The 13,222-nt window shown below is 36.9% G+C and overlaps 5 protein-coding genes and 1 pseudogene across 6 annotated transcripts; 2 read left to right on the forward strand and 4 right to left on the reverse strand.

The window, feature by feature from the left end:
* Window positions 1-354: 354 nt before the first annotated feature.
* GCK72_010045 lies at window positions 355-4,625 on the reverse strand (annotated as a pseudogene). The gene is made up of 7 exons: window positions 4,470-4,625; window positions 4,216-4,362; window positions 3,233-3,376; window positions 1,466-1,691; window positions 1,135-1,221; window positions 850-1,087; window positions 355-499 (listed from the first exon to the last, which is right to left on the reverse strand). Coding segments are annotated over exons 1-7 (1,143 nt in total).
* A 282-nt stretch (window positions 4,626-4,907) lies between these two features.
* On the reverse strand, window positions 4,908-5,882 carry GCK72_010046 (uncharacterized protein; the record flags this gene model as incomplete). Its single annotated transcript, XM_053727663.1, has 3 exons — window positions 4,908-5,180; window positions 5,233-5,761; window positions 5,842-5,882. The coding sequence occupies 3 exons, from the start codon at window positions 5,880-5,882 to the stop codon at window positions 4,908-4,910; spliced, it is 843 nt and encodes a 280-aa protein (XP_053587240.1).
* Window positions 5,883-6,088: 206 nt separating this feature from the next.
* Window positions 6,089-7,035, reverse strand: GCK72_010047 (uncharacterized protein; the record flags this gene model as incomplete). The annotated part of the gene is made up of 4 exons (XM_003105907.2): window positions 6,089-6,304; window positions 6,352-6,676; window positions 6,758-6,842; window positions 6,942-7,035. 4 exons carry the CDS (start codon window positions 7,033-7,035, stop codon window positions 6,089-6,091), a joined length of 720 nt encoding a protein of 239 aa, XP_003105955.2.
* Window positions 7,036-7,418: 383 nt separating this feature from the next.
* Window positions 7,419-10,414, forward strand: GCK72_010048 (uncharacterized protein; the record flags this gene model as incomplete). Its single annotated transcript, XM_003105992.2, has 11 exons — window positions 7,419-7,481; window positions 7,562-7,726; window positions 7,775-8,057; window positions 8,102-8,385; window positions 8,506-8,666; window positions 8,715-8,955; window positions 8,999-9,223; window positions 9,272-9,731; window positions 9,780-10,017; window positions 10,061-10,292; window positions 10,340-10,414. The coding sequence occupies 11 exons, from the start codon at window positions 7,419-7,421 to the stop codon at window positions 10,412-10,414; spliced, it is 2,427 nt and encodes an 808-aa protein (XP_003106040.2).
* A 217-nt stretch (window positions 10,415-10,631) lies between these two features.
* On the forward strand, window positions 10,632-11,384 carry GCK72_010049 (uncharacterized protein; the record flags this gene model as incomplete). Its single annotated transcript, XM_003106070.1, has 2 exons — window positions 10,632-10,903; window positions 10,949-11,384. The coding sequence occupies 2 exons, from the start codon at window positions 10,632-10,634 to the stop codon at window positions 11,382-11,384; spliced, it is 708 nt and encodes a 235-aa protein (XP_003106118.1).
* A 265-nt stretch (window positions 11,385-11,649) lies between these two features.
* GCK72_010050 (uncharacterized protein) lies at window positions 11,650-12,697 on the reverse strand (the record flags this gene model as incomplete). Its single annotated transcript, XM_053727664.1, has 3 exons — window positions 11,650-11,880; window positions 11,925-12,236; window positions 12,491-12,697. The coding sequence occupies 3 exons, from the start codon at window positions 12,695-12,697 to the stop codon at window positions 11,650-11,652; spliced, it is 750 nt and encodes a 249-aa protein (XP_053587241.1).
* Between the last annotated feature and the right edge of the window lie 525 nt (window positions 12,698-13,222).

Here is a 13,222-nt window from a genome sequence, read left to right on the forward strand (position 1 = left end):
GCCGGGCCTTCGGGCCGGGCCCGGTAGAAAATTTTCAAGGCCCGGCCCGGCCCGGCCCGGGCCTTCGGGCCTTGCCGGGCCGGGCCTTGACAAGTATGAAAATAATGTTTTTTTTTCTTTTTTTGAAACACTAGCAAGATTTTCAATAATTATTAGAATAGATAGATTACAAATCGTCAAAATGGTGGGATTGAATTACTTTCGCAATTAACATCTAGATAATTCAAGTTGAATTCTCTCAAGCTTAAGATAAACTTATTTCCAGGAGTTTTATCAATATACGGGTAGAGTTTTAATATGTCGATGAGTAGATGCAAAAAGAAAAAATAGAGAGTCAGAAAACATTTGATTTGATTAGAACTGAGTTTCATGGATTCCAGATCGAGTAGTGTATGTAATCAATCCAAATTTATCAATACTTGGAGCAGCTCCAGCATTTGCAAATAAAACCATGTTCTCTCGAATGAAAAGAGTGGCTCTGATTCTTGGATCAACATAACTGAATACAATGTAACTGACCATTTTCACAGTTTGTGGAACTTTGGTTTTTTAGATGACTCTTTCGAGACGGAACTGAAAAAAATATCGATTTTGGAGATGAATCAGCTCAGCTGATACTCAGATCTGAGCTCAGATAACTTACAACTTTGGTCCATATTTTTCTTCAATAAATTGAACAGAAAGTTGATAAATTATTTCTTCAACTTCAAAGTTTGAATGAGTACTTATCGCCCACTAACAGAATTTGTCTGAAATTTCTCCACGTGCCCATTTCTCCATGTAATCATGCATTTTTTCTTGGCTGAAAATGATAAATTATGAATACTTTGGAATTTCTACGAAACAAACCTTATGAATGAATCATGAAGAATCAAAATGCGGAGGTCTTTGTCAAGTAATTTATCACAAAGAGCACGATCTCTTGATTTCATGTTCATCCAATTATTTAATCCATAACGAGCAACAGAGAGAAGTGAAAATGGCCAAATGTATTTAATTGTTGTTTTTTGCATATAAACATCGAAAGAGTATGGTTCGAAGAAATTATATGTTTTGTGAATTGATTCCACGTCATCGTAGCTTGAACCTATGAAAGTAAAAAAGTGAAAATTGAACACACTTGGAATCTATTACCAATGATCAAACTCTTTTTAAGTTCTGGAATTTCGAAAATTTCCTCTGGCCAACCATATAATGCAATCGATGATCTTTTACAATCTTCTGTGATTACTTTGAAGAAATTTTTTGAAGTTTCAACAGCCAAATCATAACAATTTACAATTGGGATCACTGTCTTTTTAATATTTCCTTCCGGAGTCATCCAATAAATTTTGGTTGCAGCTGATTGAAACGGGCGGCGTTCTTCACAGAAACAAATGGCAATATCATGTTGCCAATCGCAAACGAAATTCACGAAATATCGTTGAAATAAATTTTTTAAACGTCAATATTAAACTTGAGTCACATACTCCTGATTTTTCAGAAACTTTCGAATGTAAATCCGGATAGCGGAGAAGATTGCTTGAACGTCGACTCAAGTCTTCAATCACAAATAGCTTGCATTCCACTTTCATACTTTTCACAAATTCACGTTCTCCTTTTGATGTTGCTGCCAGATTAATGCGTGTTTTAAATGGCATTTTGTGGACAATTGTCTCACGAAGATTGTCCGGAAGTTCAAGCCATGGAAACTGAATGGAATATTCTCATGAAATGGGAAGATCAGTTACTACACTTTTGTCCAAAGTTTTCTAAAGTTTATAAAATAGTACTGTGAATCCAGATCAGTCAGAATATTAAACTCACATGTTCAGCTTTAACTTACATAGCTACGGTATTTAAAGTCTTCAAAATGGATTATTCGTTACTAAAATATGAGCAATTTATCTTCTTTCCTTACTCTAATCCAACCCATCAACTACCGTAATCTCTTTTCAATTTCCACTTTTCTCAAGATGGATCTCATTTTTCAATCTCGATGGAATCCGCCATGAAAGCCATTAATTTATCCATCTCCATTTCATTTCTTTTTCAATTCCCTTCTTTTTCTCTATTTTCCCTAAGTAGAGAAAAGGAGAAAATAGCACGGATCCTTACAGTGACGATGCGCAAGCAACAATACTGACGCATTTCTCGTGCAATTTTTCGCCAATTTTGTTCAAATTGCAGGTCTAATGGGCCTATTCTTGGGCAGCGAAAAACGTTTTTCGCTGGTTTTTTTCCGATTCACGGAACCAGAAAATCAGCGAAAAACTCTTCGCGCGCAGGCATTTTTTGCTGGAGTTTTCTCTTCCATATTTGGTATGTTAGGCCATTCACTTCGGGACCATTTTGTTTTAATCAATAATCCTTTAATTGTCGATTTACGGGGAATTATTTTCAGAGAAGCAATTAAAGGATCATTGATTAAAACAAAATGGTCCCGAAGTGAATGGCCTAACATACCAAATATGGAAGAGAAAACTCCAGCAAAAAATGCCTGCGCGCGAAGAGTTTTTCGCTGATTTTCTGGTTCCGTGAATCGGAAAAAAACCAGCGAAAAACGTTTTTCGCTGCCCAAGAATAGGCCCATAAGAATTGAAAAAAATTTCAAAAATCAGAAATTCGGAATTTTTCTGTTGTAATCACTGAAAATACAAATAAGAGGCAAGAAAAAGAGTTTTTGTACTTTTACTAACACTTTAGGAATAGAAAAACCAAAAAAAAACGAAAATTTTTTTCAAAGTTTAATGTTGAAAATGGAAAAATAGGGTATTTTAGCGAGCATAATAAATGTTTTCCTTGCTTTTCTCGTATTTTTTTAATCTAAAAATGCCTTGGAATACATTTTTATCCCTTGTAACGGTTCAAAATTGAAATTTATTGGTTCAGAATTCCTTCAGTTGAGATCTCCTCCTCCAATATTGCACCGATTTTAGAATGTTTGCACTTTTTCGATAGCTCTCAACATTATCTAGAAGGCTATCATCTTAGAATTGCAGAAAATTTTTTTTAAATCCTTTAATTCGTGTTTTGCCGAATTTCCAGTGCAAAAGAAGAAACTGTAAAATTTGAACGGGAAACGCGCATGTTTAGTCCCTGGCGCATTACTCGATACTCGCTGCGCACAATCGGAGACTTTTGTAACTGTAGGGTTCCGTGAATAGAAGAAGAAATATAAAAAAAGAAGCTTTTTCCTTTAATGAGCAATTCGAAGACTCGAAACAAAGTGTCATATTCGCTGAAAACTAACCTGCTCTTCGTAATCATAAAACCTCTCATGGACTATTGCTAGTTTCTCTTCTTTCAATTCATTTGGCTTTCCTATTTTCGAGTTGAAGAATTGTTTGATGTTCGAACCAGGTGGTACTCGCTTTTGGAACTCGGTGAAATAGAACTGTTACAAAATGGAACCGTTACAAAATGGAACTGTCTAATATAGAACTGCTCACGGTCTTCGAAACTTCCAATTCGCAGAAAATCTGACCCAAGTCCAAAAGAGCGCAGTTGCATCACACCAAAAATTTCCAGAGACCCCGCAAATTCCGAGGAAAAAAAACTCCTGGGAAACGAACTCCTGGGAAAAAGGCGGGCCCAAGTGCGCTGATTGGCTGCAAAATGCTAATTAGCAAGATTGCGCAACTGATTAGCCAATCAGCGCGCTTGGCCCCGCCTTTTTCCCAGGAGTTTTTTTTCCTCGGAATTTGTGGGGTCTCAATTTCCAAAAAAAATTTCGCGAATTTTTGTACTGAAAACACGGTTTTTTGAAGTTTTCTCAGAGTGTGGATTTTTTTCTCGAAAAACTCTATGAAAAAGTGATAGACCGGATCAATATCTATCATTTAAACACAAAACCAGAAAAATATATTATGTCTCAGTGCTTCTGCTCCTCGCGACGCTGTTTTTCATAAAATTAGGTTTTTCTACTGAACCAAAGAGTTTCTAGGATAATTTTCGCTCATTAAATTGTGAATAGGTGTGTCTTTGTGCCAGCAAACTTTAAAAAATATGAAAAACGTGTATGGATCATGAGATAAAGCCTATTTTGCTGAAAATCACAAAAAGAGGAGTATCAATTTCCGTTCATGACATAATTTCATGTTTTTGAGCTCAATGTGTAGCTTTTTGGACGCTCTATCCATTTTTCATCGCACATTTATGAAACAATTTTTTTAATTCGAGAACGGCTGATAATATATTACTCGAAACAAAGTGTCATATTCGCTGAAAACTAACCTGCTCTTCGTAATCATAAAACCTCTCATGGACAATTGCTAGTTTCTCTTCTTTCAATTCATTTGGCTTTCCTATTTTTGAGTTGAAGAATTGTTTGATGTTCGAACCAAAGTCAACTTTCGAGAAATCGAAACGTGTTTGTGGACGCTGGAAATTCGAAACTTTGAATACGTTCGCATTTGTTCCATCTAGATTCGCTATGATAGCAGATTCAAAAAACGGAAAAGTTGGAGTATCTGAATTCTTACACCTACCTGTTTGACAACTTTAATTTTTAGATGACCTTTAATGAAATCAAGTGCCGAGAGCCGATCAACAGGACGTTCTTGCCAGAAAACGAGGAGAGCGAGAAAAGGAAATTCTGAAGTGACGTGAGGGTATTCTGGCAAAAAAGAGCCAACATGTGGCATTCGAATATTTCTGACGGAAAAAATAAGAAGATGAACTTTAATAATATTGTAGATTCGATTATCTCATTGTTCCAAAATTCATGATGGCTACAATGAAAATTGAATCTCATTATAAAGTCTTTCATTTATGAGAAAATGAAAAAAATCTTTTATTGGAAATAACAGTGCAAATAAAACTGAAAACCCGAGGCGAAAAATGAACTATAAATAAGATTGGAATTACTCCCAGAAATAATATTAGAATGCATCATCACAGAGAAAATAAACCCCAATTGTTGAATATTATGTATCTTTTTCGATTTGTGTCGGCAAAAGATTGTAATGACTACTTCCGAATGAGGAGGTTAATGCGATATTTTTGCCGTGAAAGTCATAGTATAAAGTACAATGGAAGAAGATATTCGAGAGCACTGCAGAATATTCGACCAACGCAAAAAGAGTATAAATTCCTGGTTCGCAGTAGGTATTATGCCTCCAGTAAAGATATCCGCCAAGGAAAAAGCACACTACAAAAATGGAAGCTCCAAGAATTTTGTATTCGTAGGAACGTTCGCCCTGCAAATCAACCTTCAGTAGATATGAAAACTTTCTCAAATTTAAAAATTACCATGTTTGTTGCTCTTCTCCTTCCCGATTCACTGAAAAGCCACGTACTCAAAATCATATAGATAATCGATGAAATGGCAAATCCGCCGAAGCACTTTGCATGCAGAGCTGGAAGATTTCTTTTTTCCGTTGCGACGCGTTGCTTAATATAAATTTTACCATGATCTTCACTTGATGAAATGGAAGTTAGAGCCAATAAGAAAAAGTTCTCGAGAAGATTTAAACAACATGCCAAGTTGCATAAAAACCTGAATTGTTTGGATCCCGTGTAAGGTCTCAGAGGGGAGCTCAACAAAAAGTTGCGAAAAGCAACAGCAACTACAAGACGAGGACCTATATGCAATCCGATTAGAATCCTCCATATGTACTTTTCAGGTGTATATGTGGAAACGGCGGCAGATATTGATGGGAGCCAGTTCGCAACTTCGCAGTGAGTAGATGTGGATTGATCGAAATGAAGAAATAAGGATAGTAGCACGCATATCAGAAGCGCCGATGATGGGAGACCGCCAATACAGAAGACAAAGTATCTGGAAAGATTACTTTGAATCCGTCATGAGAATGATGACATGTCCATACACTTGAATGAATAGTATTCTAAAAAACTTACTTGAATGGAACTGATAGTATATCATCTTCTCCTAGGGCCATTCAATCGACTAGCTGTGAGCACGAATGTTGATTTACGTGTTAAGTCGAAACAAATCAGGCAGATAAATTTGTCATGGAACATAGCCTTTTAGAATCGTGATGATGAGAGCATTTTCATGGAAAACAATTTATAAGAAACAAAATACGTATGAAACAACAAAACTATAACTAAACTTAGCAAATAGGCTGGAGATTAAATTAGCGAGTTATCGGTACTTTCCTTTCCAAGCGATGTCGTAGTTAGAGAGCCAACTATTACAGTTTTGCATATTGTACTTGATAACTTTGTCCCAACTAAACACATTTTTGTTCATCATTCGTATTTCTTCGGCTTTATGGCGTCTTTCGGCAAGCATCGTTTCGCTAACAAACTCAACTGGGAAAGAGAAACGTTCGCACAAGTAGAGAAGAAAAGCTTTCGCCTGAAAATGAAAATGTTTTTGTTTTTATTTCACTTGAAATGACGAACCTCAATCTCAGTGATGTAACCACCAACTTCCAAAATGATGCGATTTGCTCGGACCGGAGTTACATACTTTTGAATTGATCCCTTTCCACCTCCTAAACGTGTTCCTTGTGCTTTTTTCGTTCTTGGCAACCATGGTTCATCAACTCGCCACACGGCAAACTGATTGTCAATCAAATTCTTATTGATTCGATCCTGGAGAAATTTGAAGTCGTCGCTGTCAATAAATCCTCCTGAAACTGCTGCAAGACCGTACTGCTCATGAATCAATTCTGTGTGCACTTCTTCAACTCCTCTCGCTTCGATCATTCGTTTTGTCGATTTGTACCTAAATACATTAATACAATAGACATATAAGTCTGCGGGATGAGTATCATATTGTCTATTATATTATGAAATACAATCATACTTCTTTTCTCCTTTTTCTAGATCGTAAGATGGCTCAGCTGGCATCACAGGCAACTTTAATTGACCATTTGGAGGAAAGCGAACATCTGAAATAATATAATTCAATGAAGAAATATACAATCCTTCAAGTTGGTATAGGTATTACTTTTTTGTAAGTTGATAACTGTTGAGAACGGAACACTTACTCTCGTATGTCACTGGAAAAGGATATTTCTTCATTCCACGGGTGCTTAGTGACCAGCTTACTGAGGACTTGCATACTGCTCTTAGATTCATCATATTCTGGAATAACTTTGAATAATCCGAGCAAGAAATTGATGAGGAAGAAAAAAAGGCAAGAGATGTTGTGCCAAAAAATTTGTGACTTGCATCTGGTCGTGTGTCAAGTAGCAACTATTATAATGAATTGTAAAATTTTTGATTAGTTAAAAAAGTATTTTGAAAGCAATTTTGCTTTAAACATGGGAAGATTTTCTCTAGTTTTGTAAAAATGCATTTAAATGTGAGTTGGAAAATAAATGGTAAAAACCAAGCACAGCAACCGCGCTTCAATGAAATATTGGAGAGACCGTTGAAAATGAAGAGGCATCAGACACTATTTGCGTCAAATTTGAAGCTTTCAGGCAATATTTTTTCACCGACTCCAGTTGTTTTTTCAGCGTATGGACGAAAAAGCCACAAAATCAGCTTTTGAATTGTCGCAAAAAGCCGTTCATTATGATCAGGTAACTAAGTTTGTCTTTGATTTTATACTTTTTGATAATCATTAGCAATCATAAGTTTCGAAATAGAATGTTCCATTCAGGGTAAAAAGTATGAAGAAGCGATATTCTGCTACACTGAAGCTGGGAATCAACTGCTCAAGCTAGTTCAAGAAAAAAGATGCTTGCCGATTTTTCGAAAAAATGTCATGGAGTGCATCAATAGAGCCGAATTTTTAAAAGAAAATATTGATAATCTTCAACGGCAGGTAATTTGAAATCGATGAAGTAAATATGGTCCAATGTTCAATATACAGTACCCACCTTCGAACGATGACATATCTCACAATGTGGAATTCTTGATGATAAAAGCTTCAGTTCTTCAAAACTATGGAAATCGGCTTGAAGAATCTCGAAGTCTTTATGAAAATGTGGTTGAACAATGTCTTGGAGTTTCTCGGAATAGCAATCTTTCCCAAGAAACATTGAAAAAATTGAGACAAATTGCGGAAAGCGCCTTAAAGTGTATCGAAGAGCTTGTAACACTCAAAAATAAAGTTACGGAAGTAGAACTGCTTCTGCCCGAGGTTCCAGTTGACGGTGAGAAATAAGAATAATGCTAACTTTGCTTTGGTGTTTTGTAGATCTCTCAAAACTTGTCTTCAATGATCACAAAACTCCATCCCCCTCAACAAGCCAACCATTCAAGTCCCCAACTCATCAAGTAGTCCCTCCATCGCCATCGAATTCTCAAAAGTTCACCAAAGAAGAACTAGATGTCCTTTCAACAACCTCGAATATCAACAATAAGCTTTACGTCCCTTTTCACAGTTATGACAAAGTTGGAGAATTCAAAAGCCAAAATGGTAAATTCACGGACCCAGATGGAAAAATCGGCCTCACGCAGAAACAAAGGCTGAAGTTGAAAGTGAGTTCTGTGTGTGCGTAGCCTTGTGTTCGCTGTCTAGTTCATGTGTTCATTACTCGTTTGTAGCATGGTTTCACAGTACAATTTTAAATTAAAGTATTTATATATTTTTCACTTCAGGGTTGGAAGCGTGTCAGCGAGTTGTTTGAAAATCCAACTATAATTTCATCTATCGATTGCCACACAATTAGACAGACAGTTATCTCAGATTGCTCATTCATTTCCTCTCTCTCTATCGCTGCTCTCTATGAAAAACGGTTTAAAAAGCAACTTGTTACCAGGCAAGCCATTGAAACAGAATCTGTATAAATTAAAACGCATCGTTTCAGTATAATTCATCCTCAAGACGCTAATGGAAATCCAATATACAATCCTGCAGGAAAATATATGATTAAATTTCATATTAACGGAGTCTGGAGAAAAGTAGTTATCGATGATTACTTTCCTGTCGATGAAAACAATCGAATGATGTGCTCTCAGACGGAAAATAAAGGTGAACTCTGGGTTTCGCTCTTGGAAAAAGCATACATGAAAGTAATGGGTGGATATGACTTTCCTGGATCAAACTCAGTAAGTTTTGTTTTGAATATAACTGCACAACACTAATTTTCAGAACATTGACTTGAATGCGTTAACTGGATGGATTCCGGAAAGAATAGAATTGAATGAATCATCAAAAGCCGATCCAGATGCAATATTTCGTAAACTCTTTGATCGTTTTCATCGTGGAGATTGTTTGATCACTCTAGCAACTGGTAAAATGTCAGCAGAAATGCAAAAAAGATCTGGGCTTGTGGAAACTCATGCTTATGCAGTTATTGATATAAGATCTGTTGAGGTAACTAGCAAAATAGTATAATCTTTTCAACTAATTTCAAGTTTTCAGAACAAACGCTTGCTGAAAGTGAAAAATCCCTGGACGCATTCTCGTTGGAAAGGAAACTTTTCGGACAAAGACAAGTTAAATTGGACAGCGAAAATGAAAAATGCATTGTCGTTTGATCCAGAAGTTGCGGCAGGGAAAGACGATGGAATTTTCTGGATTGACTATGAATCAGTTCGACATTTTTTTGATGTCATTTATGTGAATTGGAAGTTGGAACTGTTTCCGTTTACATCAGTATATCATGCCACATGGAAACAAGAAATGGGTCCAATTAGAGATGTTTATACTGTTGGTGATAATCCCCAGTACACATTGACAGTCAACGTTGGCCAGAAAACAACTGCAGCTGCAGTTTGGATACTACTCACCCGACATATTACTGCTATTGACGATTTCGCGGTTAACAAAGAGTTTATTACATTGATTGTTTATGAAACTGGTCAAAAAATTTATATTCCGAGTAAGAAAACAATTGGAAATACCTCGGGCTAATTTATATACTTTTCAGCGAATCCTCGGCCGATTTCCGATGGTGTCAGAATCAACAGTCCTTTATATTTGTGCCAACTCCTGAATACCAAACCGGGTGTGACTACATATACTCTAGTTGTTGCTCAATATGAAAAAACGAACACAATCAACTACTCACTTCGAGTTTTCTCCACAACTGATGTTAAACTTGAGCCCATTATGCTACCGTATTCCATTTCCAAAACAATAAGAGGAAATTGGGATGGTTCGGAAAAGTAAGTGGAACCAAATTAGATTATCTTTACTTTGTTTATTCAGACATCCCATAATGAAGCTTGTGCTTCATTCGAAATCAGACGACATCGCTCTGTTCATGGAGCTGAAAGCTCCAAAACAATTTTGTATCGCTCTGGAAATGAAACAACACTTGTCAGATCGTACAGTTTTTCTGGAAACTAAAAGTTCGGGTGCTTATCGACCTGGGTACACAGTACTTACCCTTGAAAAAGTCCCAGCAGGAACTTATTATATTAAAGCTTCCACATACACAGTACGTCTTTCCCAGTTCTCTGTTTGTCATTTAATTTTTCTTTTCAGGCTGGCGACAAAGGGCCGTTCATTCTTCGTATCGATTCATCATGTAAATTTGAATTGGAGACAATAAAAATTTGAATTCCTTCATGAATCACACATTTTCATAATCATAACTATTTTTTTCGTTCGGGTAGTTGTCCACTTTTTATCGGTTAGCATTTCACAAATTGTACCATACAATTGTATAAAGTCTTTCATGAAAAACTAAACTATGCATTCTCACTTTACTAGGTTTTAAACCGGAAAAATATTTGTCAGTTCGCATCGAATTGATGTTTAGTTGCATGTTATTCAGATGAGTCTCAATCCGATGATTGCCAAGCAGAAGCCAAATGGCAATATCCAATGTTTGGTGTGCAATACAGAGATTAAACCAAAGATTTGGACTGCTCATGTGAACGGAAAGAAACACAGAGAAAGTATCGATAAATTAAGATCAAGCGCTCAAAAAAGAGGGAAGGAGAGTTCGGCAAGAAGTGCAGATGAACCGCCGAATAAAAAACAGAAAGAAGTATCCGAACAAGGTCCACTCACTATTCCATCTGACTTTTTCGACGAGGAAGACAGGTAAACAATTTCCCTTATTATAAAATATACAGTTTGCTTTTCTAGTACTCCATTCCGAAAAGATGAATCTAAAGCAAGTATTGGCGGACACAATGCCAACCTGATCGAGGGTGTTCCTGCTGGTTTCTTCGATGACAAACGATTAGATGGAAATGTGAGAGAAACTCGTGAAAGGAATGCGGAATTAGATGCAGAATATGAACGATGGAAGGAAGAAATCGGAGAAGAACAGGTGGATCAAGATGCAAAAGCAGAAGAGATGGAGGCAGCCGTACAAAGAGAGCTTGAGCTGGAACGGATCGATGAACAAATGGCGGCTCTAAAGAAGCTGAATGACATGGAGATTCAGAAAGAGAAACGGTTGAATCAAGCAAAAGAACGACGTATGAAAAGAGAAGAGCAAGAGGAAGAATCGGATGATGATGGAGAGGATATTGATATCGATTCGCTCGATTGGAGAGCAAAAAACATTTTTTCTTAATCTCAAACCGTAATCTCAATTTTAACATTGTTGCTACTAAATGAATCTGTGGATACAACAACTCGTTTGTATACGTATATTAATATTCCATGAATTCGGTCTCTTCAGAAATCTCAAGGGCTTTTTTCGGAAATGCCCATGACACTCAGAAATTCACTTGAGCAGTATCAAGATACGATCTAATAATCATCTATATTTATTTTTAAAATGAAATAAATCCTAAGAAATGTCTATTAGTTAAACGGAGAAAAATTACCGGAATTGTTTACCGACTTAAAAGTACAGTTAAAAACCCGGCTACAACAGCAGTCACAAACATTCCAACCATGTATTGTCTAGCTTCATTTGCTTCTTTCGCTCGTTTTTCTCTCATCATTTGCTCAAAAGTTGGAATCGGATACCGAGATTGTTGGGCAGCTTGCTCTCTCTCAACTTGTCGCCGGAGCTCTTCCATTTCTCTCTGTGCAGCTCTACCGTCCTTGTACATAGTACCGTGCTGAAATTTTTTTTGTTTTGTAGATATTGTATTGTAATGAAAACCTTTTCTTGAGCTTCCTCATATTCACTTTTGAAAACCCGTTTCTTGAATCCACCAAACTCGGCATAAAACTCATTAGGCATATCAAAATGCGAATGGTATTGGGGTCTCCGCCGCGTACTTCGTTGGAAATGTTCGAAATCCTTGTAATCAATGTCAATGTCAGTATATTGTTTTGAGTTTGAAGCTGTACGTCGACGGTATCGATTACTAAAAGAAGATGAATCACCAGGCATTGGAGATGATTTTATCCGTGTCATGTCATAAGCTTTGCGTTTATCTTCTGATCCCAATATTTCATATGCCATTGCAACCTGAAATTGTTTAAATAAACTCGATTTCGAAGCTTACTCGAGCGACCTGGCATAACTAAATATTTAGTCACAAATTCCGAGGCGAAGAACTCCTGGGAAGTGAACTCTTCTGAAAAGAGCGGAGCCAAGCGCTCTGATTGGCTGCTGAAAACTATCTAGCGACTGATTAGCCAACCTGTGTGCTTGGCTATGCCCTTTTGCCAGGAGTTCGTTGCCCAGAAGTGTTTTCTACCCGGAACGTGTGGGATCTCTACCTGATGAAATTTTTTGGCGGCCTCCTCTTTATCAGTCGGGTTCGTATCTGGATGGTGTTGCTTCGACAATTTATAATATGCTGATTTAATATCCTTTTGTGACGCTGATTGAGCCAGTCCTAACACTTTATAATGATCTTGTTGGCTGCTGCAAGGCACCGATCCAAATAAACTTCGTCTCTGACCGCATCTCGTCAAGCGAAACATGCTGAAAGCAGAAATCTAAAATTTTCGATAGAACGGTTATCAGACGCTTCGTTGAATTCGAAAAAAACGTGTACTACCCGGCTTTTGAAAGGATTAAGACGCACTCTCTGACTCGTTCGATCACCCATGTTCACCCGAAAAAAGTTGACCATCTCCGATTTGTCCGTCCTTTCGATCAGAGATAGTATCAAATGTTCTCAGCAAATTGGGGTACTTTTTGGCCGGGTCCGTCACCTGGGTATCTAGGAAAATCGAAAAATCGATATTTTTCGAAAAAATTTCCTGAAGTAGTTAGCTATGAAATCTCAACGGGAAATTAATGTAGACACTATTTTAAGCATTTTTTGTGTTCAGAAGAAAATTCCAGCTCAACACCTTCATAGTGAAAATTTTGAAAATTCATGAAATTTTCGGGTTTTTTTCATGAAATCATTTTTATCTCGGCAGGGACCCGAGAAGACAGCATTTTTTATTTAAAATTCGAAATTTACATAAAATTTTGTATTTGAAACATGTTGTCCCTAC

The sequence above is a fragment of the Caenorhabditis remanei genome, chromosome III, assembly GCF_010183535.1.
Source record: "Caenorhabditis remanei strain PX506 chromosome III, whole genome shotgun sequence".
NCBI classification, from domain to species: domain Eukaryota; kingdom Metazoa; phylum Nematoda; class Chromadorea; order Rhabditida; family Rhabditidae; genus Caenorhabditis; species Caenorhabditis remanei.